The sequence below is a fragment of the Paroedura picta genome, chromosome 4, assembly GCF_049243985.1.
Source record: "Paroedura picta isolate Pp20150507F chromosome 4, Ppicta_v3.0, whole genome shotgun sequence".
NCBI lineage: Eukaryota > Metazoa > Chordata > Lepidosauria > Squamata > Gekkonidae > Paroedura > Paroedura picta.
Genome location: NC_135372.1, coordinates 29,821,373 through 29,844,160, shown reverse-complemented (window position 1 = coordinate 29,844,160; position 22,788 = coordinate 29,821,373). Strand labels below are relative to the sequence as shown.

Sequence of the window (22,788 nt, the reverse complement as noted above, 5' to 3'; positions counted from 1 at the left end):
CCTCTTCAACTGGGGTGCCCAAAACTGAACACAGGACTCCAAGTGAGGCCGAACCAGAGCAGAGTAAAGTAAACCATGTCTGCGGTTGGAACTTCCATGGCTGGAGGCCGTCTACCTTACGGACAAATTAAAGAAAGCTGAGATGATGGTTTTCCAGAGGAGTTTGCGTTGAAAATTTCCTGATGTTCTAAATTATGCAACTTATATTTCTTTTGCATTTAGTAGACCAAACTTCCCTTGCAGATGTTTTAATGTGCACTGCTGTCTCACTGCATCCTGCAGCTTGCTTTAATGGCTAGTTGAGTCTGCCATCGGCTGGTATGGTCTCACACCCTCTCTGGGTCAGCAGGATCCCTTTTTTAAAAATCATCTCTTTATCCCAGACCCTCTGTAGTATTCCCTGCTGCCACCACCAACCCCAGCCGGTGATGTAACCCAGCCAAACAGATGTGTACTCTAGAACAGGGGTAGTCAACCTGTGGTCCTCCAGATGTCTGTGGACTACAATTCCCATGAGCCCCTCCCAGCATTTGCTGGTGGGGGCTCATGGGAATTGTAGTCCACGGATATCTGGAGGACCACGGGTTGACTACCCCTGCTCTAGAAGTGAGATCTGACTGGTGAAAGCTCATGCTGGCATGTTGCTTTAGGTTGCTTCCAGACCCCTGTGAAATTTGGTCCCAGCAAGCTAATGTGGCTATCCCTCCAAAACTTAAAAAGTCAGGAATGGTAGAATCCATGGGTCGTGTGCTGCTATGTGGACAATTTTATCAGGATATTCACATGCAATCTGTTTTGCCAATCTTGCCTCTAAATTCCCAGGCAGAACAGACCACCTCTGTCCTTGTCTTCTCCTGGCTGATAGCTCTACCGGAATCACCTTTAATGTAGCCGAATACAGTGCCGCGGCTTGCTCAATATGTGTGCGACTTTGGTGTTGGGAGCCTTGTGTTAGAACAAGGCCGGCGTGCTTTGCTTGCCTGCTTCCCGTCTGGTTAAATCTCCGCTCTCTCCTTTTCCTCTCTTGCTACCCCCTCCCCACAGCTGCAGAAAAGCCCCCTCCTAAGCCTCGTGGGAGGAAACCCAAACCTGAGAGGCTTCCCAGCAGCTCCAGCAGTGACAGGTGAGCGTATTGGTGGTGCCATTCGGTTAACGGAGGAGCCGGAAGCCAGCCAGGGAGTGGGGTAGTCGGTTCCCAGTGCCCAGGCAGGCCTGCAGAAACTTGAGCCTGTTGGCTGAACCAGCTCCTGTTTCAGAGTTGCTTGTGGCTTTTTGAAGACTTCCACAGGTATAATTTTGTTCAGCCTTCTCTCGGGGCACCTGCAGACAATCCTTCCCTTCCCCAGGCAGCTTAGGAACATCCACTTACTAGCCCAAGTGGGAGAGCTTGTTGCCAAGGGTTTGGGGGAGTGTGGCAGGGGCTGGAGAAAGTGAAAGAGAGACCTGTCCATAGCCAACCTCAATTTATTTCTAATCTGTAGCATTTTCTTTAAAACCTCAGTGGAGTTGACCGCGTTTGGAAACCCTTGTATCATTCAGCCGTGTTAGGGAGACCAGCTGCCTTGTTTTTAAACGTAACAGAGAGAAATCTCCCCCCCCCCCCCCAAAGTTGACAGGCAGTAGATTCAGGACTGACAAGACAGCATTTCTTCATTCAAAGTAATGAACTGTGGAACTCACTGCCACAGGATGTAGCAATTGCTGCTAGTCGACTGGGCCTTTAAAAAGGTGTTGGATAAATTGATGGGAGGATAGATTTATACTGCCATGAGTAAATGGAACCTTCCTGGAGTAAATGGAACCTAGAGACTGTCTGTATTTGAATACTAGGGGTTGGGGACGGAAGGCGATTGGCTGGCTGCTGGACAGACAGGCAAACCTGTAGGAGGAGGAGGCACTCAGGGTGGGTGTTAAGCACTGAGCCACCCTGAGTGGGTGTTAAGCACGGAGTGGCACGTAAGCCATGAGACATGCTCCTCCAAGGCCTTTCCAGAAATATGTGGAACAGATGATGATGATGATGATGATGATGATGATTAAAATTTATTTCCCATCACTCCCGAGACCAGCTCATGGCAGGTTACAAGTTGTCCATGCTAAAACCCCAATAAAACAATACAAGGGCATAAGAAATCACACAACAAAAAACCATAACAAGACCAGAACACGGCCTCCCCTGCCTTGTTTGTAGAGCCTTTTAGGGGCATCTGGTTGGCCACTGTGTTAAACAGCATGCTGGGCTAGATGGACCTTTGGACTGGTCCAGCAAAAGGCCTTCTGACGGCCTATCTGACCCCAGGCCAGCAAAAGGCCTATCTGACCCCAGATAGATGGGCAGTTTCTGAGAGCAGAAAGCGAGAACGGTGGCGGGCCTGTTTGGATCGTTGAAGCACCATTTCCAAAGCACCAGCCGCTCCCCTCACCTCCAAAGAGGAAGTCAACTTGTCGAGCAGCCCCCTCCTCTGTTTTCTCTTGGCTCACGTTCTCGTTCCCTGCTCCGCGTAGTGACAGCGATAGCGATGTGGACCGCATCAGTGAATGGAAACGGCGTGATGAGGAGCGCCAGCGGGAGCTGGAGGAGAAGCGGAAACGCGAGCAGGAGGAGGAGCTGCGTCGACTGCGGGAGCAGGAACGGGAGGAGAAGGAGCGGAAGAAGGAGCGGGTGGAAAAGGGGACAGTGGAGCACTCAGACAGCGATGGCAGCATGGACAGTGAGGTCCCAAAGAAGAACAAGAAGGGGCGGCCCAAGGCCCCATCCTCTTCAGACTCTGAAGTGGAGAAAGAGGTGGGTTTGCAGGGTGGGATGGGTGGGGGTGGTGATCATGCGTACCAGGCCATTCGAGAAGTATTCGGGGGGCCCTTTTATCTCCTGTCCCATTTCAGACAGCAAAGTTCCTTTCCCTTTGACTTAAAAAAAATCTCTTGGTAGTTCTTTTTACATTCCATAGAACCATTGGTTTTCTCCTTTCCCATGCCAGTAACCTTCCGACCACCCAGTTTGATGCAATAACAGAGGTTGTAGGCATGGTCGACCTCAGTGGGTGTTGACACAGGGAGTCCCTGTACAGTTTGATTCCTTCAGGCTATCACCAGGGCCAACGTCTGTTTTTTTAAAATCAACCGTGTAATAAATACATATTTTTGCATGTCTGTCAGTATTTAACTTTTTTAATTTGACTGGCAGAACTATTGGTCCTAATCAGTGGTCCCCAACCCCCGGTCCCGGGACCGGTACTGGTCCGTGGATCAGTCGGTACTGGGCTGCAGCTCCTCCTCCCCGGCTGCTGCCTTGGGGGCTGCCCTGCCAGTCTGCGGCTGGCTCACCTTTGGTGCTCTCCAGCAGCCGCCATGGCTGGGGCTCCCCCTCGGCATGGCACTGCACAGCTGCTGCAGGCAGCGCTCCCCAGTGGGTGGTGGGAAATCAGGGGCGCTGGCGGGAAAGTAAGTGGAGCAGGGGCTCAGGCGGTGGTGACGTCCCTCGGCAAAAGACTACCACCCCAGGCCTCAGTAAAATTGTCAAGCGTTGACGGGTCCCTGGTGATAAAAAGATTGGGGACCACTGCTTTACATGAAGAGCTGCCTACGGTTCTGAATTCAGTTTGGGTTAAGTCCCCTTCCCCTTTTTGTTTTCAGTTGTAGTCCTCAGCATAATACATCAAGGTCAAGGGAACACGCCCCTCAACTCCCCCCCCCCCTGTAAAAAGAAGAAGAGTTGGTTCTTATACGCAGCTTTTCTCTGCCCGAAGGAGGCTCAAAGCAACTTACAGTCACCTTCCCTTCCCTCTCTCCTCAACAGACACCCAGTGGGGTGGGTGAGGCTGAGAGAGCCCTGACATCACTGCTTGATCAGAACAGTTTTATCAGTGCTGTGGCGAGCCCAAGGTCACCCAGCTGGCTGCATTTGGGGGAGCGCAGAATTGAACCAGGCGTGCCAGATCAGAAGTCCGCACTCCTAACCCCTACACCAAACTGGCTCTCTAGGAGAAAGGTTTCCTAGACTCATTTTGATGGCTAAATGTGGGCATCCTGTTGTATGTTGCATAAAGGTTACAGGGCGGGAGGCATTGGCTCAGTTTGTGCCTGCCTGCCATATTTACTGATTTCTGTCTTCTGCCTAGATAGGGAGGGGATGTTCCTTATTTTAAGTGCCCCCTTCCCCCTGGATGATTGGCTGCAAATATCCTCGGGTGGGGTGGAAGTCCTTCAAAGGTTGCTCCTCAGATACGGACTTGAAGCTCCTCTGAAGTTGCTTGTTTAAGAGTGATGGCCTCTAATCTGGAGAGCCAGGTTTGATTCCTCACTTCTCCTCCACAGGCAGCCAGCTGGGTGACCTTAGGCCAGTCACAGTCCTGTTAGAACTGTTTACAGAGAAGTTCTGTCAGGGCTCTCTCAGTCCCACCTACCTCACAGGGTGTCTGTTGTGGGGAGAGGAAAGGGAAGGTGATTGCAAATCGCTTTGAGACTTTTTTGGATAGTGAAAAATGGGATATAAAACCAACTCTTCTGATTCTGAGTGTCAGTCAACTAGCTTAGTGTTGGCTGCCAGAAGGAAGGGAAAGGTCTTTTTCTAGCCCATGTAAGATATAAGAACTGAACCCTCAAAGAGCTTCCAAACTCCTGTCAACACCCGGTGTGCCGTACGGAGCAGGGCCTTCCTTCCGTTGAGACCAGCCTGGCACCCATTCTCCAAGCCGGGCGGAGGATGCGAATGTGCCCAATGCATCTTGGGAAATAACATGGAAGGGTTTCTCTCTGTGTGACTGTCCTCTCCGACACCTCTTCTAGGTGAAGAAGCATCCAAAAAAACCACCGTCAGAGCTGATGAGGAAGCCAAAGGAGAAGAGGGTCCATGGAGATGAGAAACCCCGAAACAAGTGAGCCCCCCCAAAAAAACGTTTCTTACAAAACTGCTCCTCTGCTTCCTACAAAACCCCCTGACGTATTGCCCTTCCTGCTGTGAAGAGATGGTACCTTTTATCACGCGGACCTTTCTGTGCTTTCTCACTTCCACTTAGTTCCCTCCTGCCCCCGGTTTCTTGTCTTTCTCACCCTTGTGGTTTTGCAGGAGCACCTGGGATATATAGCATTAGGCAATATTTAGGGCAGAGAACCATGTGGCGGATCTGGACATTCCTTGTTGGGGGTGGGATTCCAGACCTCGTGGGGTGAGAAGAACTGGTGATGGTGGTTGGGGTCCCCTGCTGCAGTCTCCAAATTTCAGGGGCTGTGTGGGGGCAGAGCTTTCAGCATCCTATACATCTGCTTCTTCCCTAGGTGCCAAAGAGGAGCATGTATTGCAAAGTAATAACTTTTGCAGGATAATTCATGGAGGCTCCAGCTTGAGGGAGGGGGAAGACACTTTTGCTGGTTCAGTTTCTTGCTGCATTCACTCCGCACGGCCCTGCCTGTGGCATCCAGCCTGCGATCCTCCCCTTCTCGATCCCCATGCGGAGAGACTCTGTAACGCTCTTTTTAAAAAAATTCCTTTCCATAGAGTGTTGAGAGGAGAACGAGGCAGGAAAAAACTTGACCTGGTCCCTGAGAGACGGCTGGAAAAGAAAAAAGGTGAGAGGGGAGGGTCTAAGCAGGAAGTTGAATTACAGTGGCTCTTTTTGGGGGGAGGCAGGGCTACACAGAGAAGGGGGCAGAACATCTAAGGCTGAGCTCTGTCATTTGCACAGGCTGAGCTCTGTCATTTGCACATGCTCTTTGTGGAATTGCGGCACATTGGTGAATCAAGCTCAGATGTCTGTTGTGGCCAGTGGTGGCTCAGCTGTCACTTCTGGCACTTTGCTTCTCCATTGCCAGATGGGGTGGAGGGGTCCATGTTAAAGCACCATCCAGTCAACCAATGCATTACACACCCACCCATCCTTTTTGGAAATGGGTCCTCACATAATAATAGGTGATACAGTTGTGTTTTTGGCCCGACACAGGTAAACTGTTTGGATAGCCACGTTAACTGGCCGTTTCTTTAAATAAGGACCGTCGTTCTGTTTGGATTTGCTTGGGGGGTACAAAGATCCGGGCTGCCTCAAAAAGGCCAATTTGATCAGTTAGGAAATTAAGCATAGGAAATCCAACCGCTTCCCTGCTAAGCTGGATTTAGAACAATAGAACAATTTTTTTGCTCTGATCGCTCCAGCCCTGTAAACTGGTTTCATTCAGGGGCTGATGGCCTTTTAGTAGAATCCCCATGATTGCTTGCTTGATTCTTGCCGTACTTCCTTTCACGTCGATCCACGCTTTGCCTTTTTCTCAAGCTGCACCAGCTCCATGTGATCTTTAAAATTTGGATTAATGGGATGTATTTTGTACTGTTTTCCCTGTTGGCCTTTAATACTGTTGGATGCTTATCCGAATGCTACTTTAGTCATTTTTTATTGGATTATGCCGGGGGTAGTCAAACTGCGGCCCTCCAGATGTCCATGGACTACAATTCCCATGAAAGAACGCTGGCAGGAGCTCATGGGAATTGTAGTCCATGGACATCTAGAGGGCCGCAGTTTGACTACCCCTGGATTATGCGGCTTCAAAGAGGCCTTGTCATGAATGTGGACTGTAAGAATTCTCCTCACTTCCCATTCGATGAATAGTCATTAGGAGGCTTGCTGATATAGGAGACAATTGAATACGTTTGTATGCGGCAATTACCTTTCTATTTCTTAGAAATTGTTTCATTGCATCCCTAATGAAGGCAGCCGTAGAACAGTTCTTAGGGTGTATGCATGATTTATGGATAATCGAAACTCATTTTAGGTCTGCTTCTTTGTTTTTAAATTATATTTATTTTGAGGTTTGCTCAATCGGCCCTCTTTGGCTATCCCTTTTGCAGAACCGACAATTGAAGAGAAACTCCAGAAGCTACACAGCGAGATCAAGTTTGCTCTCAAAGTCGATAACCCGGTAAGGGAGATTCACGTCCGCTTGGGAAGCCCACCAAGCTGGTTTCAAATGGAATCGAGATCCTTCCTTTAGCCTTGTCAGAAAGATATTCTGCCCCTAGGAGGCAACCAGGGTGTTTGGTGCTCTCTTCGGCTCCACCAAGCACTTGAGCATGGCACAGGTAGAGTCCCAACAAGTGACGGTGGTGCTTTGCATGCCCATCGGTGCCTGCTTCTTGTGCAGCAGATGGGTGTCCCTCATGCTGCTGAGAGAAGTGACTCCCTTTCTGGAGCAGAAGAAGGAAGAGCTGGGTTTTTTTCCACCCTGCTTTTTACTACCCAGAGGAGTCTCAGAGTGACTTACAACTGCCTTCCCTTCCTCTCCCCACAACAGACACCCTGTGAGGCAGGTGAGGCTGAGAGATCTCCTCCTCCTGGCCCCGAGCCTCAGCAACAACAGCCAGAGGAGGTGTTACCTGAGCAGCGAACCCCCTGCCTGATACCAGCACCTACACTTACCTGCACCTTTGCGCAGGGGGTGCTTCAGCAGCAGCCTCGCATGATGAGCCCCCTGCAAGAAACCATCACTGCACCAACCCAGCCAGAGGCCAGAGTGCTGGGAGGTTGCTGCAGAGCAGACCTCGGCGCAGACGGGAGGGAAGCTGCAGCCGTCCCCTTCCCTCCATCCCTCTGGTCTTTCTCATGGCATTGCCTCCAGGACCCTGCTGTGCTCCCTTCCTGGCACTCATTATGTCACCCTGGACCATATTCCCAATTGCATTAAGAAGATATTCGATGCCCCTGACTACCTGCCCTGCAACCTGTCTGGACAGACTGATACTTTTTAATGTATTTCTCCCATCCCAAAACGAGTGTGCTTTTTTTTCCAAGAGAGCCTAACCTACCATCACTTCAGTTTTCGGTGGGTGCTGTAAAACTAGCGAGTGCCCCAACACTGAAACCTTGACTGTGGTTCAGTGAACTAGCCTAGAGGTGGAAAGGAAACCTTTAGATGTTCTTGTATGGACTTCTTTCCTGACGACACCATCTACAGGGACAAGCCTGCTTTCCTGTCTGGAAATGCAAAAGCCCTCTCTCATGAAAAGTGATAAACTACAAGAAAACTGTAGGAAGCTGGAAATCTAGGAGTGTCTGCCTTCTATCAAGAAAACAGGGTGCCGTCTACCATTGTCTTTTATAGTCACTAGTTATTATTAAACAATAGCTACCAGTTTTTAACTTGAAGAACCTTTCCTCCTTCAATATCTTAAGAAGTTGCCTATGTAAGGAGAATGGCACTAAAACCCCTCTGCTTAGACCTTAAGTGTTTAAAATGTTAAAGATTCCTAACAGTCCCTGTTAAAAGCCTAATTAGTCCCGCAGAACAGCCTAACTGTCTCGGCCCTGAAACCAGAAGTCCTCATTCTTGATGCAACAACAGATAATATCCCCCCCCCCAAAAAAAACCAAGCTTATAGAAAGTGTTTTTAAAGACCATTCCCTATAAATCCCAAGCAGACTTCAAAAGAGGAAAAAACAAAATAAACCATAAAAAGGCAAACAGAAAACAAAAAAGCAGGCCTTATTTTGCCCCATCCCACCCTGTAAAAAACAGCCTCTTGTGGCGCAGAGTGGTAAGGCAGCAGACATGCAGTCTGAAAGCTCTGCCCATGAGGCTGGGAGTTCGATCCCAGCAGCCGGCTCAAGGTTGACTCAGCCTTCCATTCTTCCGAGGTCGGTAAAATGAGTACCCAGCTTGCTGGGGGGTAAACGGTCATGACTGGGGAAGGCACTGGCAAACCACCCCGTATTGAGTCTACCATGAAAACGCTGGAGGGCGTCACCCCAAGGGTCAGACATGTCTTGGTGCTTACACGGGATACCTTTACCCCGTAAAAAGCAGGCCCAAAGCAGCAAAACTCAGAAGTTGAACAGAAAAGACACTAGAAGAACCAAAATGGAACCAAAGAACACCCCCCCCCCACACACACACACACACACACACGCACATATACAGAACCACAGAATCAAAGAAAGCAACATGGAGGCCTGGGCCTGAGTGAGGCCCCTCCAAGCCTGACCCACAACACCAAGCAGCACCCTCCCAACGACAGCCAGCAAGTTGGAAATAGAAAAGGAAAACACCTTAAAACAAACCACAAGAAAAGCAAAGAAGAAACCTAGAAGGCCCAAGCCTGAGGGCCTTGCCCCTACCTAGCAGCATCCACCCACCCAGCCCAAACAACAGCAGTTAAAAAACACATGCACACTTAAAACAAACAAACAAAAAAAGACCAGCGAGTCAAACCAGTAGGTGTTTTCTCCAGCGATGATCGGAAGAACCGGTCCAGACCAGAATCCCGCAGGGTCTCTCGAGGACGCCAGAGTCAGGCAGGCTCAGAGCAGCAGCATACACAACATGCAAGCCACCCATCTCCAGTAACAGACTTAAACAGCAAAGCCAGGTGGGAACAGCCAGACCCTTGCGTTTATGCCTTCTGACCACGCACAGAAGATTTCAAAAAAGAGCCAGCTTCTGTGATTGGCCATAGAGCTGTTTCCCTCAAACCTGTATTCCTATTTGCCCACTCCCTTCCCCTTCCCTGTCACTGTGAGGTTTGCAGCAAGTTTGGGGTCGTGGTTAAGGGTGGCAGACTCGAATCTGGAGAGCGAGGTTTGAACCCCCACTTCTCCACTTGCAGCCAGCTGGGTGACCTTGGACTAATCTCAGTTTTCTCAGAGCTTCCTCAGTTCTACCTGCTTTACAGAGCCTCTGTTGTGGGGAGACAAAGGGTAGGCAACTGTAAGCCACTTGGTGACTCCTTTGGGTAGTAAAAAGCAGGGCACAAAAGAAACAGCTCTTCTTCAAGTTTCCAGACCTCATGGCCTTAAGGAGCTTCAGCCAGTGGTCTGAAAAGATGCCTCTTCCTTCTCCCCTCTGTTGCCCTGCAAACCCCAGAGCAGAAGGCAGGAAGGAGCCCAAGGAGAGAGAGTGGGAAGAAGGTAAGTTTGTTTCCCTTTTCCTTCAAATGGCCCGGAATCAAAACATGAATCGATTTGGTTTTGGTGATTTGGGTGGACCATTCCTATAGGGATATGTGATTCGGGTTTGGGGAGCCCGAAGAAAACCTGCATCAGTATTGATTCAGGTTTTTTTTCCCCCAGATTAATTGTACCAAACCCAAGCAGATTAACTGTAGCTGCCATTCAGACGTCCCTTAGCACAGTGGTCCCCAACCTTTTTCGGACCGGGGGGGTGGGGTGAGAGGAAGGTGCCAGCGCGCTGGAGGGTGCAAATGCACAGGCATGGCAGCTCAGCTACCGGCGGCCACACCTCCCCCACACAGCGTGGTGCTTGCTGTGCCAGGGCCCAGGAGCGAGCGCCATGCTTTGGGGGGGAGGGAGGTGCGCCCACTGGTGCGCCAGTGCCCGCACCTCCCTCCCTCCCGCTGCAGCCTGGTATCAAGGGCTCTACGGCCCAGTCCCGGTCTGCAACCCGGGGGTTGGGGAAGACTGCCTTAACATGTGGTAGATATTTTTTGTCCTGAAAACAAAAGCAAAAGGGCTTTTACATGCCCCCCACCCCACCCCCCGTGCACCTCTGCAATCAATTTTCTTGGTTGCTACCATAGAATCATAGAGTTGGAAGGAACCTCCAGGGTCATCTAGTTCAACTCCCCGCACAATGCAAGACACTCACAACCCTCTCGCTCATCCATTGTAACCTGCCAGCCCCTTGAACCTTCACAGAATCAGCCTCTATCCAGCCTCTGTTCAAAAATTTCCAGAGATGGAGAGCCTACCACCTCCCGAGGAAGCCTGTTCCACTGAGAAACCGCTCTGTCAGGAACTTCTTCTGGATGTTTAGACTGAATTTCTTTTGAATTAATTTGATTTCATTGGATCTGGTCAGCTGACATCACTTCTGGGGTTCCTCAAAGCCTGAAAAATTTCAGGGGCTCCTCCATGGACAAAAGATTTTAAAAGACTGCTATGGAAACAAGGCCTATCGCTTTTAAAATCCCAAGCAGTGTGCCATGATTTCTAGCCTGAAATTTATTTCCCCCCTGCAGAATCTGTAGTTTATATCTGCAAATTGTTAGACAGATCTTATTAGAAGAAGAAAAAGAGTTGGTTCTTACATGCCACTTTTCCTTACCCGAAGGAGGCTCAAAGCGGCTTACAGTCGCCTTCCCATTCCATTAGACTAAGGACCCAAATGCTGGATATTCCTTTTCTTTCTAAAATTTTGACCAGTGTGACGTTATTCTTGTCGTCAACCCGTAGGAGGGATCAGATTGCAAGATGTTTTATTGTCTGATATTGATCCGAGGATGGAAAAGCAAGGTCATAAGCCTGGTCATCAAATGTGGATTATTCTGATCTACCATGTTTCCAGTAGCCACTTACGGCCGTGAAAGTTGGACCTTGAAGAAATCGGACAGGAGGAGAGTTAATTTGTGCTGGAGAAGTCCTCTGCGGATTCCATAGACAGCTGAAAGTCACAAATAAGGAAATACTAGAGTACATAAAGCCTGCTAGTTCACAGGACGGCAAAGGCATGAAACTTCGGCTCACTTACTTTGGCCATTATCATGTGATCCAACTCAGTATAGCTGTTATACTAGGACTGATCAGTGGGAAAAGGAAACTAAGCTGATAAACTACATGGCTGGAGCACCACACAACTAACAGAAGTGGTGACAGTGGACCCATAGTTACGCCAAGAGTCGGACACAACTGAATTTCTAGCTAGCTATATATATCCAGTAGAATGGCTCTTGATTCTCTAGTGGCCCAGAATATTAGAGTTATAGTGACCACAGGGAAAATGGTATTCTAAGACTTAAATTCTAAATATTATAGAATCATAGAGTTGGAAGGGGCCATACAGGCCATCTAGTCCAACTCCCTGCTCAACGCAGGATCAGCCCAAAGCATCCTAAAGCGTCCAAGAAAAGTGTGTATCCAACCTTTGCTTGAAGACTGCCAGTGAGGGGGAGCTCACCACCTCCTTAGGCAGCCTATTCCACTGCTGAACTACTCTGACTGTGAAAAATGTTTTCCTGATATCTAGCCTATATCGTATTTGTAGTTTAAACCCATTACTGCATGTCCTCTCCTCTGCAGCCAACAGAAACAGCATCCTGCCCTCCTTAAGTGACAACCTTTCAAATACTTAAAGAGGGCTATCATGTCCCCTCTCAACCTCCTTTTCTCCAGGCTGAACATTCCCAAGTCCCTCAACCTATCTTCATAGGGCTTGGTCCCTTGGCCCCAGATCATCCTCGTCGCTCTCCTCTGTACCCTTTCAATTTTATCTACGTCCTTCTTGAAGTGAGGCCTCCAGAACTGCACACAGTACTCCAGGTGTGGTCTGACCAGTGCTGTATACAACGGGACTATGACATCTTGTGATTTTGATGCAATGCCCCTGTTGATACAGCCCAAAATGGCATTCGCCTTTTTTACCGCTGCATCACACTGCCTGCTCACAATCCACAAGTACCCCAAGGTCTCGTTCACACACAGTGTTACCTAGAACATTATATTCAAACGGTCAATTGAAATGTATCAGTTATTATCTTTTTAGCTGAATTATATGCATATTTAATTTTTTGGTTTGTTTGTTTGTCCAATACAATAAAAACTCTGTGCCACGACTGAAAATTCCCTGCTATCCAGCGTGGCAGGTGGCTGCTGTCGATCAACCTACACGATAAAAGATTGGAAGGTGCCCCTGGACTCAACCTTTGTTCTACTATTCCAGGCTAACACCGTCACCCACCTCAGTCTGCGTTATTGTTGCTGTTGTATAACAGAGTGAAACATTAACACACACAAACCCCCTCCACCCACGAAGTCCGAGGAAGTCGGTAGCCCAACTTGTATAAAACCACTCTTGACTTCTGGAAAACGGGGCGCACAGAGATGGTAACCGTGATTTCTCTTCCTGTTAGGACATCAAGAGGTGCTTGAGCGCGCTAGAAGAGCTGGGGAGCCTGCAGGTCACCTCTCAGATCCTCCAGAAACACACAGACGTGGTGGCCACGCTGAAAAAGGTAGGAGGGTCTCGATTGGGAGGGACGCGTGGCCAGACGCAACGCAGTCGGCGTAGCATCTTGCCCGGCTGGCCCCGCTTTTGTCGACATTGCATCTCTTTCAAACTCCATTTTCTTGAGGGAGCCAAAGACTTCTCCGGAGTTTCTACTGCTCTTTATCTCTCTTCCCACTGTTTCCACTCTTAGGTTATCCTGTTCTGCGCTTGCTCATTCCTTTGGGTTCTTAATGCTACTACTGCTAATCTGTTCCATTTAATATTTCTGGTAAGGCCTTGGAGGAGGAGCTGGTCTCATGGCTTAAGTGCCACTCAGCGCTTAAGACCCACTCAGTGCCTGAGTCACGCCCCTGAGTGCCTCCTCCTCCTCCAACCAGCTTGCCTGTCTGCCCAGTGGCCAGCCAATCGCCTTCTGTCCCCCACTTCTGGCCAACCCCTCCTCCTCGCACTTCCCTCTGAGGCTTGGAGGCTGCAAATCCCTGCTGCCGTGTGAGAGCTGCCCTGCTGGTGAGATCCTGGGGGGAAGGAGAGGCCATCTGCAGATTTCTTCCACACACACACCCCATTTAGCACCCATTGTATTTGTCAATGCAGTGGGTTTTGTCCCTAGAAGTAGTAATAATAATAATTTTATTCTTTAAAAATTTCCTGGTTGGCTCAGGGCAGGTAACATCAAAGCTAAAACAATCATCTTAAAAAGAAACTACATATGTACTCAGTTATCACTCAACATCACTCAGTTATATGTCCAAAATAAGCTTCCTCCTCTTTCCAGTTTAGATACACGAGGAGGGGGGGACAGTCTATGTTGGACGGATTTTGATAGCACTGTGCTGGTTCTTTGACTGCTTTCCTTGCACCACCTCTCTTCCTTATTGCAGGGGCTAAACTAGATGGCCTGGATGGCCCCTTCCTATTTGTTTGTTTGTTTGTTTGTTTGTTTGTTTGTTTGTTTGTTTGTTTGTTTATTTATTTATTTATTTATTTATTTATTTATTTAACGTTTATACCGCCGTTCCCTTAGGCTCACGGCAGTTTACAAGATAAAAATTGCAATAAAACCCATAGTTAAAACCATTAAAACTAATCTACACTATCAGCATAGAGCCTCTTGTGGCACAGAGTGGTAAGGCAGCCGTCTGAAAGCTCTGCCCATGAGGCTGGGAGTTCAATCCCAGCAGCCGGCTCAAGGTTGACTCAGCCTTCCATCCTTCCGAGGTCGGTAAAATGAGTACCCAGCTTGCTGGGGGGTAAACGGTAATGACTGGGGAAGGCACTGGCAAACCACCCCGTATTGAGTCTGCCATGAAAACGCTAGAGGGCGTCACCCCAAGGGTCAGACATGACCCGGTGCTTGCACAGGGGATACCTTTACCTTTACCTTTACACTATCAGCGTTATCAACGTTAGGAAACAGGCGAGCCCTAACTAACCCCCCCAACCCCCCCCCCCCAACTGCCCCACGTTAGCTGAGGGACATCAGGTTGCTACTCTAGGATTCTATGAATCTAAAGAAGGCAATGGCAATCCATCCCTGCTCGTCACTTACCCTGAAAACATTGAGGTGGAACTTCACGGGGTCATCATGAGCCAGTTGTGACTCAACAGCGCCCATTAATTTCTATAATAAGCCACTTATCTTCTTGAGCAGTCCCTCCATGGGAATGGGTTACGCTCGCCATTTTGAATCCTTGAAGACGGCATGCTCATCCTTGTCTTTTGCGTGTGTGTCTCAAGATCCGTCGCTACAAGGCCAACAAGGACGTGATGGAGAAAGCAGCGGAGGTGTACACGTGCCTGAAGTCCCGGGTCCTGGGGCCGAAGGTTGGGTCTAACCAGAAAGTCAACAAAACTGACCTGGAGAAGGACAAGGGAGGAGAAGGTGACAACAAAGACAAGGAGAAGCTGCCAGAAGGAGAAACACAAAATGAAAAAGAGGATGAAGAGAAGAGTTCCGGTAAGGGGTGGGACTGGGTGGGTATTTAACATCTCAACGCATCCCCTTGCCCAGCTGGTCCAGAGTTTCAGGCTGGGTTGCCCTCAAGTACGCTGATGACACTCAGCTTTTTCTGTTGATGGACTGGCTCAAGTGGAGTCAACTGAAGTTAAATCCTGCTAAGATGGAGGTCCTCTGGCTAAGTCGGGCATGCTGAGGGTGAAGTAGCAAAAATGATAAATTAAGAGGGGTAGGCCCCAGTGAAGAATCAAATACAAATCAAGTATAGAGGCACTGGGATACCAAGGTGGCAAGCACAATATCCAAAATAGACTTCTGTAGAGTCTTGAATCTTCTGTTATTTCTTTATTTATTGTACAAAGCGGTCCCAACGCGTTTCACCCACTGGCTTTGTCAAGGGACATTAAATCTTAGGAAATACAAAGATGAAATTAGTGGTTGTAAAGGTAAAGGTAAAGGCATCCCCGGTGCAAGCACCAGGTCATGTCTGACCCTTGGGGTGACGTCCTCCAGCGTTTTCTTGGCAGACTCAATACGGGGTGGTTTGCCAGTGCCTTCCCCAGTCATTACCGTTTACCCCCCAGCAAGCTGGGTACTCATTTTACCGACCTCAGAAGGATAGAAGGCTGAGTCAACCTTGAGCCGGCTGCTGGGATTGAACTCCCAGCCTCATGGGCAGACAGCTTCAGACAGCATTTCTGCACCACAAGAGGCTCATACTTAGTGGTTGTACAACAGTAATTAGTAAATAAATGACATGTATCTTTTAGATGTATTGTGTCATGAATACATAATAATAGTTTTCAGACAAACTTCAGACATATATGTCTCTCAAACAGAGTATCTAGAACAGAATTATCAGTTAAAAATTTTAGAAAGCAAAAACAAAGCAGAGACTTGCAAGGTCATTATAACAGTAGCTACTCCTAGCTTATGGCGTCCAGACACACCTGAATCGGGGTGAAGGGAATACTAAATACTATCTATAATTGCCCACAGCTGGGACACAGCAAAACACCAAATGAATCAAAAGTTAAGATAGTTATAGAAAGCAGCGAAAATCCAGCAAGTTATTTAACCCCTTTGGTTCCATAGTTCCAATTTTGAAGATAGCTCGAGTTTCCTCCTGTTCTAGTAATTTATTAGCATCTAGTCTCTTAACAAGAGCCTCTTGTGGCGCAGAGTGGTAAGGCAGCCGTCTGAAAGCTTTGCCCATGAGGCTGGGAGTTCGATCCCAGCAGCCGGCTCAAGGTTGACTCAGCCTTCCATCCTTCCGAGGTCGGTAAAATGAGTACCCAGCTTGCTGGGGGGTAAACGGTAATGACTGGGGAAGGTACTGGCAAACCACCCCGTATTGAGTCTGCCAAGAAAACGCTAGAGGGCGTCACCCCAAGGGTCAGACATGACTCGGTGCTTGCACAGGGGATACCTTTACCTTTTTAGTCTCTTAACGGTGTCCAGTCGACACCATTGACCACTGTCAAGAGCTTGTGTATGATTCTGGATGCCTCCTTGTCTTTGGAGGTCCAGGCCACAAATGGTACCTGCCAGGTGTTTTACCCTCTCAGACAGCCACGACAACTTGCGCCTTACCTGCTGGTAACCTCCAGGCTAGACTATTGTAACTTGCTCTAGGCAGGGCTGTCCTTGAAGTTGCTCCAGAAACTCCCAACTGGTCCTGAACGTGGCAGCTCGGGTCCTTGCAGGGAACCTACGGAAATATTGCATTACACCCATGCTGTCCCAGCTGCACTAGCTCCAGATTGGAGCCTGGATCAAGTTCAAGGTTCGGAATTCTTAGTTTCAGGAGGGCAGTATATAAATACAATAAATAAATGGCCTGGGATCATGTATCTACAGGACTGCCTCTTCCATTATGCTCGCCACCAAGAGCATTGAGATCAAGTGATCAAAATTTACTCAAGTTCCCCAGCCCCAAAAAGGTAGCCTTGACCAGGACCAGGGCTTTTTTGGCCCTGGTCTGGTGGACTTAGAATCATATAGTTGGAAGGGGCCTCCAGGATCATCTAGTCCAGGGGTAGTCAAACTGCGGCCCTCCAGATGTCCATGGACTACAATTCCCAGAAGCCCTTGCCAGCATTCGCTGGCGAATGCTGGCAAGGGCTCCTGGGAATTGTAGTCCATGGACATCTGGAGGGCCGCAGTTTGACTACCCCTGATCTAGTCCAACCGCCTACACAATGCAGGACACTCACAACTGCCTGTCCACCCAGAGTGACCCCAATTTCATGGCCAAATGATTCCCCCCACCAAAAATCTCAAGAATCCAGCCTGGCCTGGAGGAGATGCACCTACCATCCCAAAGTGGCAATCGGCCATTTCTTTCCTGCCCACCCTCTCACAGTTTGCCTAAGTTCAGAAGATCCGCATTTCTGTCAGATGGCTATCTAGCCTCTGCTTAAAATTTTCCAAAGAAGCTCTGCTCAGTGAGGTCAGGGCGGGGTGGAATTTCAAACAGTCCTGCAGGGCCCGCAAGATGGAGCTGTTCCGCCAGGCCTATGGTTGAGGCCAGGAAATAACATAAGATGTTAGCCTCCCTGCCTGAAACCCCGTCCAATCCACCATGCCCTCCAAATCCTGGCTAGTCGCAGTCAGTTTTTAATTTGTAAAGAGGCAGCGGCTTTTAAATGCTTTTGAAACCCAAGTATCTGTTCCACATAGTATATTTCTGGTAAGGCCTAAGAGGAGGAGCGTGTCTCATGGCCTAAGTGCCACTCAGAGCGGCTGTCCCGCCCCTGAATGCCTCCTCCTCCTCCAACCAGCTTGCCTGTCTGTCCAACGGTCAGCCAATCACCTTCCCCCCCCGACCCCCCTCCTTCCCTCTGAGCCTCGGGGGCTGCAGATCCCTGCTGCGTGAGAGCTGCCCCTGCTGGTGAGTTCCCTAACAGCTGCCTGCAGCCTTTCCAGGTCCTGGGGGGAGGCCATCCACAGAGTTCTTCCACCCACCCTCCTCAATCTAGTGTCTGTTGTAGTCCTGAATGCAACGGGCCCCTAATTTGTTATATGTGCAAACTGTTTGCTTGATTGTTTTTAAGCCTGATGTGATCTGCCCAGAGCATTCTGTAGATGAGCGGAATACAAAAAGACAATAAGAATAAGAAGAATAAAATGTGGGAGCCAGCTGATCAACTGACCATTGAGAGTTTCCATTGTGGAGGAAGAGATTAGGCTTGCAGAGAAATAGGGGAAGGGGGGCTCCAGGGACATCCAGTGATGTCAAGCCCTGGGGAGCTCTGGCTTAACCCCAGGGTTCCCTGGAACTCAGGTTGGGAATCCCTGCTTTATACCCTAAAAATTCTGTACGTCTCTTAGAATCATAGAATCACAGAGTTGGAAGGGGCCATTCAGGCCATCTAGTCCAACCCCCTGCTCTACGCAGGATCAGCCCTAAGCATCCTAAAGTCTCTTAACTTGTGACTGTTAAATCTGAGTTGTTCCCTTGACACAAGAGACTCTAGCAGAACAGATGAAATGCCCACGATTCCAGTTGTGTCTTTTACTGTATTCATTTGCTTCCTTTTGGACAATCTGCCCCAGGCAGATACAAGTTTTCCAGGAAAACGGTGGATTGTAAAACTTTCTGATTCTTGCTTCAAATAAGGCTAGCAAAGAAAACACGCCATGTACAAGCCTGGAGTTTGTAAAAGCAACATTAGTTTGTCGTATTCCGTATTCCCTCTCACTTGATCGATTGCAGCACAACAGCCTCTACAACTATAGATAAACATACGGGCACAGGCATTTTCCAAAGAAAAATGTGGAATCGTTTTGGAATTTAAATAACACCCAGGCAGGATGCAGTTCTGGGAGGGGGGGGGGCACCCGAGTGCTTGCTCTCGTTTCTCCTGATGCAACCTGACGGAGGCAGTTGCAGGAAGGGGAGGGCAGGAGCTGAACGACAGCTCAAAGAGAATCAGTGTGGCACAGTGGTTAAGAGCGGCAGCCTCTAGTCTGGAGAGTTGGGTTTGATTCCCCGCTCCTCCTCCACATGCAGCCAGCTGGGTGACCTTGGGCTAATCACAGTCCTATTAGAGCTGTTCTTATAGCAGTTCTGTCAGAGCTCTCTCAGCCCCACCTACCTCACAGGGTGCCTGCTGTGGGGAGATGAAGAGACTTTGAAACTTCTGAAGGTAGGGATAAAGAGGGTATAATCCCCCCCTTCTTGGTTCCAGGCAAGGCAAACAGAAGCTTCACTGATACCCTCCTTGGCTGCCTCCAAAAAGGGGAAGGAGAGCAGAGGGCTTAGTGGGGTATTAGCAAAGTGAAGAGAATACGCTTTTTTTTCTTTTTTGCCGGATTTCTTTTCCTTGTCGGTTCTCTCCTTCTCTATATTGAACATTTTTATTTCTCCCCCCTCTCCAGATGTCCCAGCACCTGTTAATGGAGAGTCGGCAGCCCAGAAAGGAGAAGGTGCAACAGAGAACAAGGACAGAGACGAAGACTGGACTCCTGGGGACCTCAAGAGAGGGTCATCCCCCGAAGACACCCACAATGAGTAAGGATTGGCTGCGGGTTGGGACTTGGTTTGGCAGATGGCTCAAAAGAGCACGCTCCTCGCCATGGCGCCCATTGGCAGGAATTGTGGGAATCCGTGGTTGAGAGAGTTGGGTCTGTGTCGCTCGGAGAAGAGGAAGGCCAGGGGTGAGAAGACACCTGTCTTTAACTATGTAAAGGGGAGACCTGTTCAAGAGGGGGCCCACTTGCTTACTACAGACAAGGACTAGGAGCAAGAGGTTCAAATGATGGGAAAGAAAGTTCAACATTAGGAAGCGTTTTCTGGCGGTGAGGGCTGGTCATAGATGGAATATGCGGCCTCGGAGAGTGGTGGAGTCCCTTTCGTTGGAGGTTTTGAGGAGATTGGATGAGCCCCTGTCAGGAGCGTGTGTGTTTTTAGGTCCCCGAGAAGGTGGAGGGCTGGACTGGACGCCCCTCGGTGGATTCTGAATCTGTTGTAACCATCCCAGGCTCTGGAAGTTAAAGAATCCAATTGTTGTTGGGGGTGGGGGGGGGGGCGGCTCAGTTGAAGAGTCTCTGCGTGGCAGGCAGAAGGTCCCAGGTCCAGTCCCCAGCGTTTCTAGCTAAAGGAAGAGGCAAGAGGTGACATGAAAGGCCTTGTCCTAAGACCCTGGAGAGTTGCTGCCAGTCTGAGTAGACAATACTCACCTTGATGGGCCCAGGGGCTGATTCAGTATCAGGAAGCTTCATCTGTGCTCACGTTCAGTTCCAGAAGCCCGGAGAGATGAACGAGGATCGGAAACAAACTCCTTTCAGCGCAGGGAGTTTGATGGGTCTATTGCCTAACTCTCTTACTAGTCAGTGAGCACATACGTTCACCTGAGAATGTTTAGCATCTGGTTTCAGCATGAGCCACCTCACCGGGTACTTTCCAGGACAAAACAGGAGGCTGGAGCCACGCCCATCGCCGCTTAGAGAGAAGGCGGGGCTAACTGCAGCTCAGAGGGAGTACAGGAGATAGTTGGCGGCCTTTTGTTGGCAGAGGAAGAGATGTGGATAGCAGGCAGGGGTGTGTAGGTGTTTGCGTGTGTTGGGATCATAGACTCCTAGAGTGGGAAAGGGCCATCCAGGCCATCTAGTCCCACCCTTTGCTCAATGCAGGATCAACCTCAAGCATCCAGGATAAGGACCTGTCCAGTCGCTGCTTGAAGACTGCCAGTGAGGGGGAGCTCCCCACCTCCTTTGGCAGCCCATTCTCCTGCTGAACTAGACTCATAGAATGATAGTTGGAAAGGGCCATCCAGGCCATCTAGTCCCACCCTCTGCTCAATGCAGCATCAGCCTCAAGCATCCAGGATAAGGACCTGTCCAGTCGCTGCTTGAAGACTGCAAGTGAGGGGGAGCTCACTATCTCCTTAGGCAGCCCATTCTCCTGCTGAACTACTTGGAGTGTAAAAAGTTTTTCCTGATATGTAGCTGATACTGTTCTACGTGTAGTCTAAAGCCATTACTTTGGGTCCTACCCTCAGCTGCCGTGAGAAAAGGTCTCCAGACTGCTCTTGGGTGGGGCTGAAGCCTGGTAGGTTCAGCACAAGGGCTGTGGGATGCTTAGCGTGGTGGCCACAAGCTGTGGGGTCGAGTCGCTGAGCGCCCATCCTTACAAGGGTGACCTTGAACACCGTGGCAGATGCCTTGTGCAGTCTGTTTGTCTGAACTGTCCATGCTCGAGGCATGGTATGTGGGTTTTGTTTGTTTTTTTAAGAGGGATTGTAGATTGTTGGCCATGGATCCACTTTGCGTGAAGAAGGTCCAGACCCCAGTGTCTCCTTTTCTCCATATTGGATCCTAGAAGGAATTTGAAATAGGGGTGAGATAGAGAGTCCTACGGCTTGATTGTGTAGAGTGATCCCCAGCCTTTTTCAGGCCGGGGACCGGGAGGGGGGAGAGGGAGGCCCAGGGACCAGGGAGGAGAGGGAGGTGGGGCACCGGCGAGAGGCACAGGCGCAAACGCACAGGTGTGGCAGCTCCGCACCTGCGCGTTTGCACCTGCCGGCAAGTGCTTCACTGCGGGGTGAGTAGAGCTTGCCGGTGGGTGCAAACATGCAGGTGCGGAGCGGCTGTACCTGCGCATTTGCACCTGTGCCTCCCCCCCCCTCATCACAGCGCTTGTCGGCAGGTGCAAACGTGCAGCGTCCGTGCCTCCCCCCTGCTGCGGCCCGGTACCAAGGGCCTTACAGCCTGGTACCGGGCCGCGGCCCGGGGATTGGGGCTGTTGGACCCTACAATTGGGCTGTTGGACCCTACATTGGGCTGTTGGACCCTACAATTTACTTGGCTGTTGCTCTGTGACATCATTTCCTGCCTTTGCCATGGAAGGTCATTCTGTCTCTCTCTTCTCCCTCCTTCCTTCCAGAGCGCAAGACTATCCCAAGCTGGACCGGCCAGCCACAGAGCGGGAGAGGTCCCACGCCGAGTCAGACTCTGCCGACGAGGACAACGAGAGCTGAGACTGCCAGGAGGATTCCCCTAGGATCGCCATGACGCCACGGCGCCTGAAAACTCAGCCTCTTGCCTCACCTCGTGTTTCAGAAATGCTTTTTCAGCCACGCGATAGATGACATTCTAGGCCCCCTCCCCGCTTCGCCCTCCTGTGCTCTTTCCTCCCTCCCGTCCTCTGTTGCCCCTCTCCCGTAGAGAATAATGAACTTCCGGGGCAACCTCTGGCCACTGTTTCGTTTGTATCTCTCCCGCTTCCACCCCCCCCAATCCCCCTTATTTTTTGTTGCCGTTCAGTTTATTTTCCACCCCTCCTCCCAATCCGCACCTCGTTCCCCTCCCCTTCCTTTACTCGTGTGATTTCAAAAGACAAAATGAATATATAAAAGGTTGGTTTTTTTTAATGAAAAGGCCCCCTTTATCTTTGTCAAACTTATTTTTGGATTTTTTTCGGGGGGGGTTGGGGGAAGGAACGAGAAGAAAACAACAAAGGATTGCGTTCAAGGAACCGAAGGAGGGGCTCCCTCCCCCCAGCTGGGTTTTTCCCCTGGGGTCCGGATTTCAGGGTACTGGGCATCCAACCCCCCCATTTGTGTTGGGAGTCAGCTTGCGGTCAGAATTGTTCGTTTTTGCCTATAATCTGCCTTAGTTTCTGTCGCCAGGCAAGTAAGCGTCCCCAACTTATTTTGGAGCCTCCTTTTCTTGTGCGTGTTTGAAGCCCTCGGTGCCCCAGTATTATGCGTTCCATTTCATGTCTCTGGCCCTTCCTTTCCTATGCACACAGGTAGCTTTCAGCAGTACACCAAGGGCATAGCTCCTGCTGCTGTCAAAAGGAGATCTGCTGTTTGGTACTGGCCTAGCAAAATGGGGTGAGGGGGAGGGGGGGGGATGCTTGTATGGTTACTTCTTGTGGGAGT

General features: G+C 49.8%; 1 protein-coding gene across 3 annotated transcripts in view; it reads left to right on the top strand.

Moving 5' to 3' along the window:
* HDGFL2 (HDGF like 2) overlaps nucleotides 1-22,281 on the top strand; it is a 40,139-nt gene extending 17,858 nt beyond the window's left edge. For 2 of the 3 annotated variants that reach the window (XM_077332168.1, XM_077332167.1), the window contains exons 8-16: nucleotides 1,045-1,123; nucleotides 2,506-2,785; nucleotides 4,786-4,874; nucleotides 5,495-5,565; nucleotides 6,836-6,906; nucleotides 12,845-12,946; nucleotides 14,680-14,899; nucleotides 19,283-19,415; nucleotides 21,789-22,281. In XM_077332168.1, the coding sequence (XP_077188283.1) occupies nucleotides 1,045-1,123; nucleotides 2,506-2,785; nucleotides 4,786-4,874; nucleotides 5,495-5,565; nucleotides 6,836-6,906; nucleotides 12,845-12,946; nucleotides 14,680-14,899; nucleotides 19,283-19,415; nucleotides 21,789-21,882 (1,139 nt within the window). In that variant the 3' untranslated portion in view covers nucleotides 21,883-22,281. Of the gene's footprint in view, nucleotides 1-1,044; nucleotides 1,124-2,505; nucleotides 2,786-4,785; nucleotides 4,875-5,494; nucleotides 5,566-6,835; nucleotides 6,907-7,278; nucleotides 9,888-12,844; nucleotides 12,947-14,679; nucleotides 14,900-19,282; nucleotides 19,416-21,788 lie in introns of those variants that run through there. The other variant, XR_013229976.1, reaches the window with a different exon arrangement.
* Nucleotides 22,282-22,788: the final 507 nt, after the last annotated feature.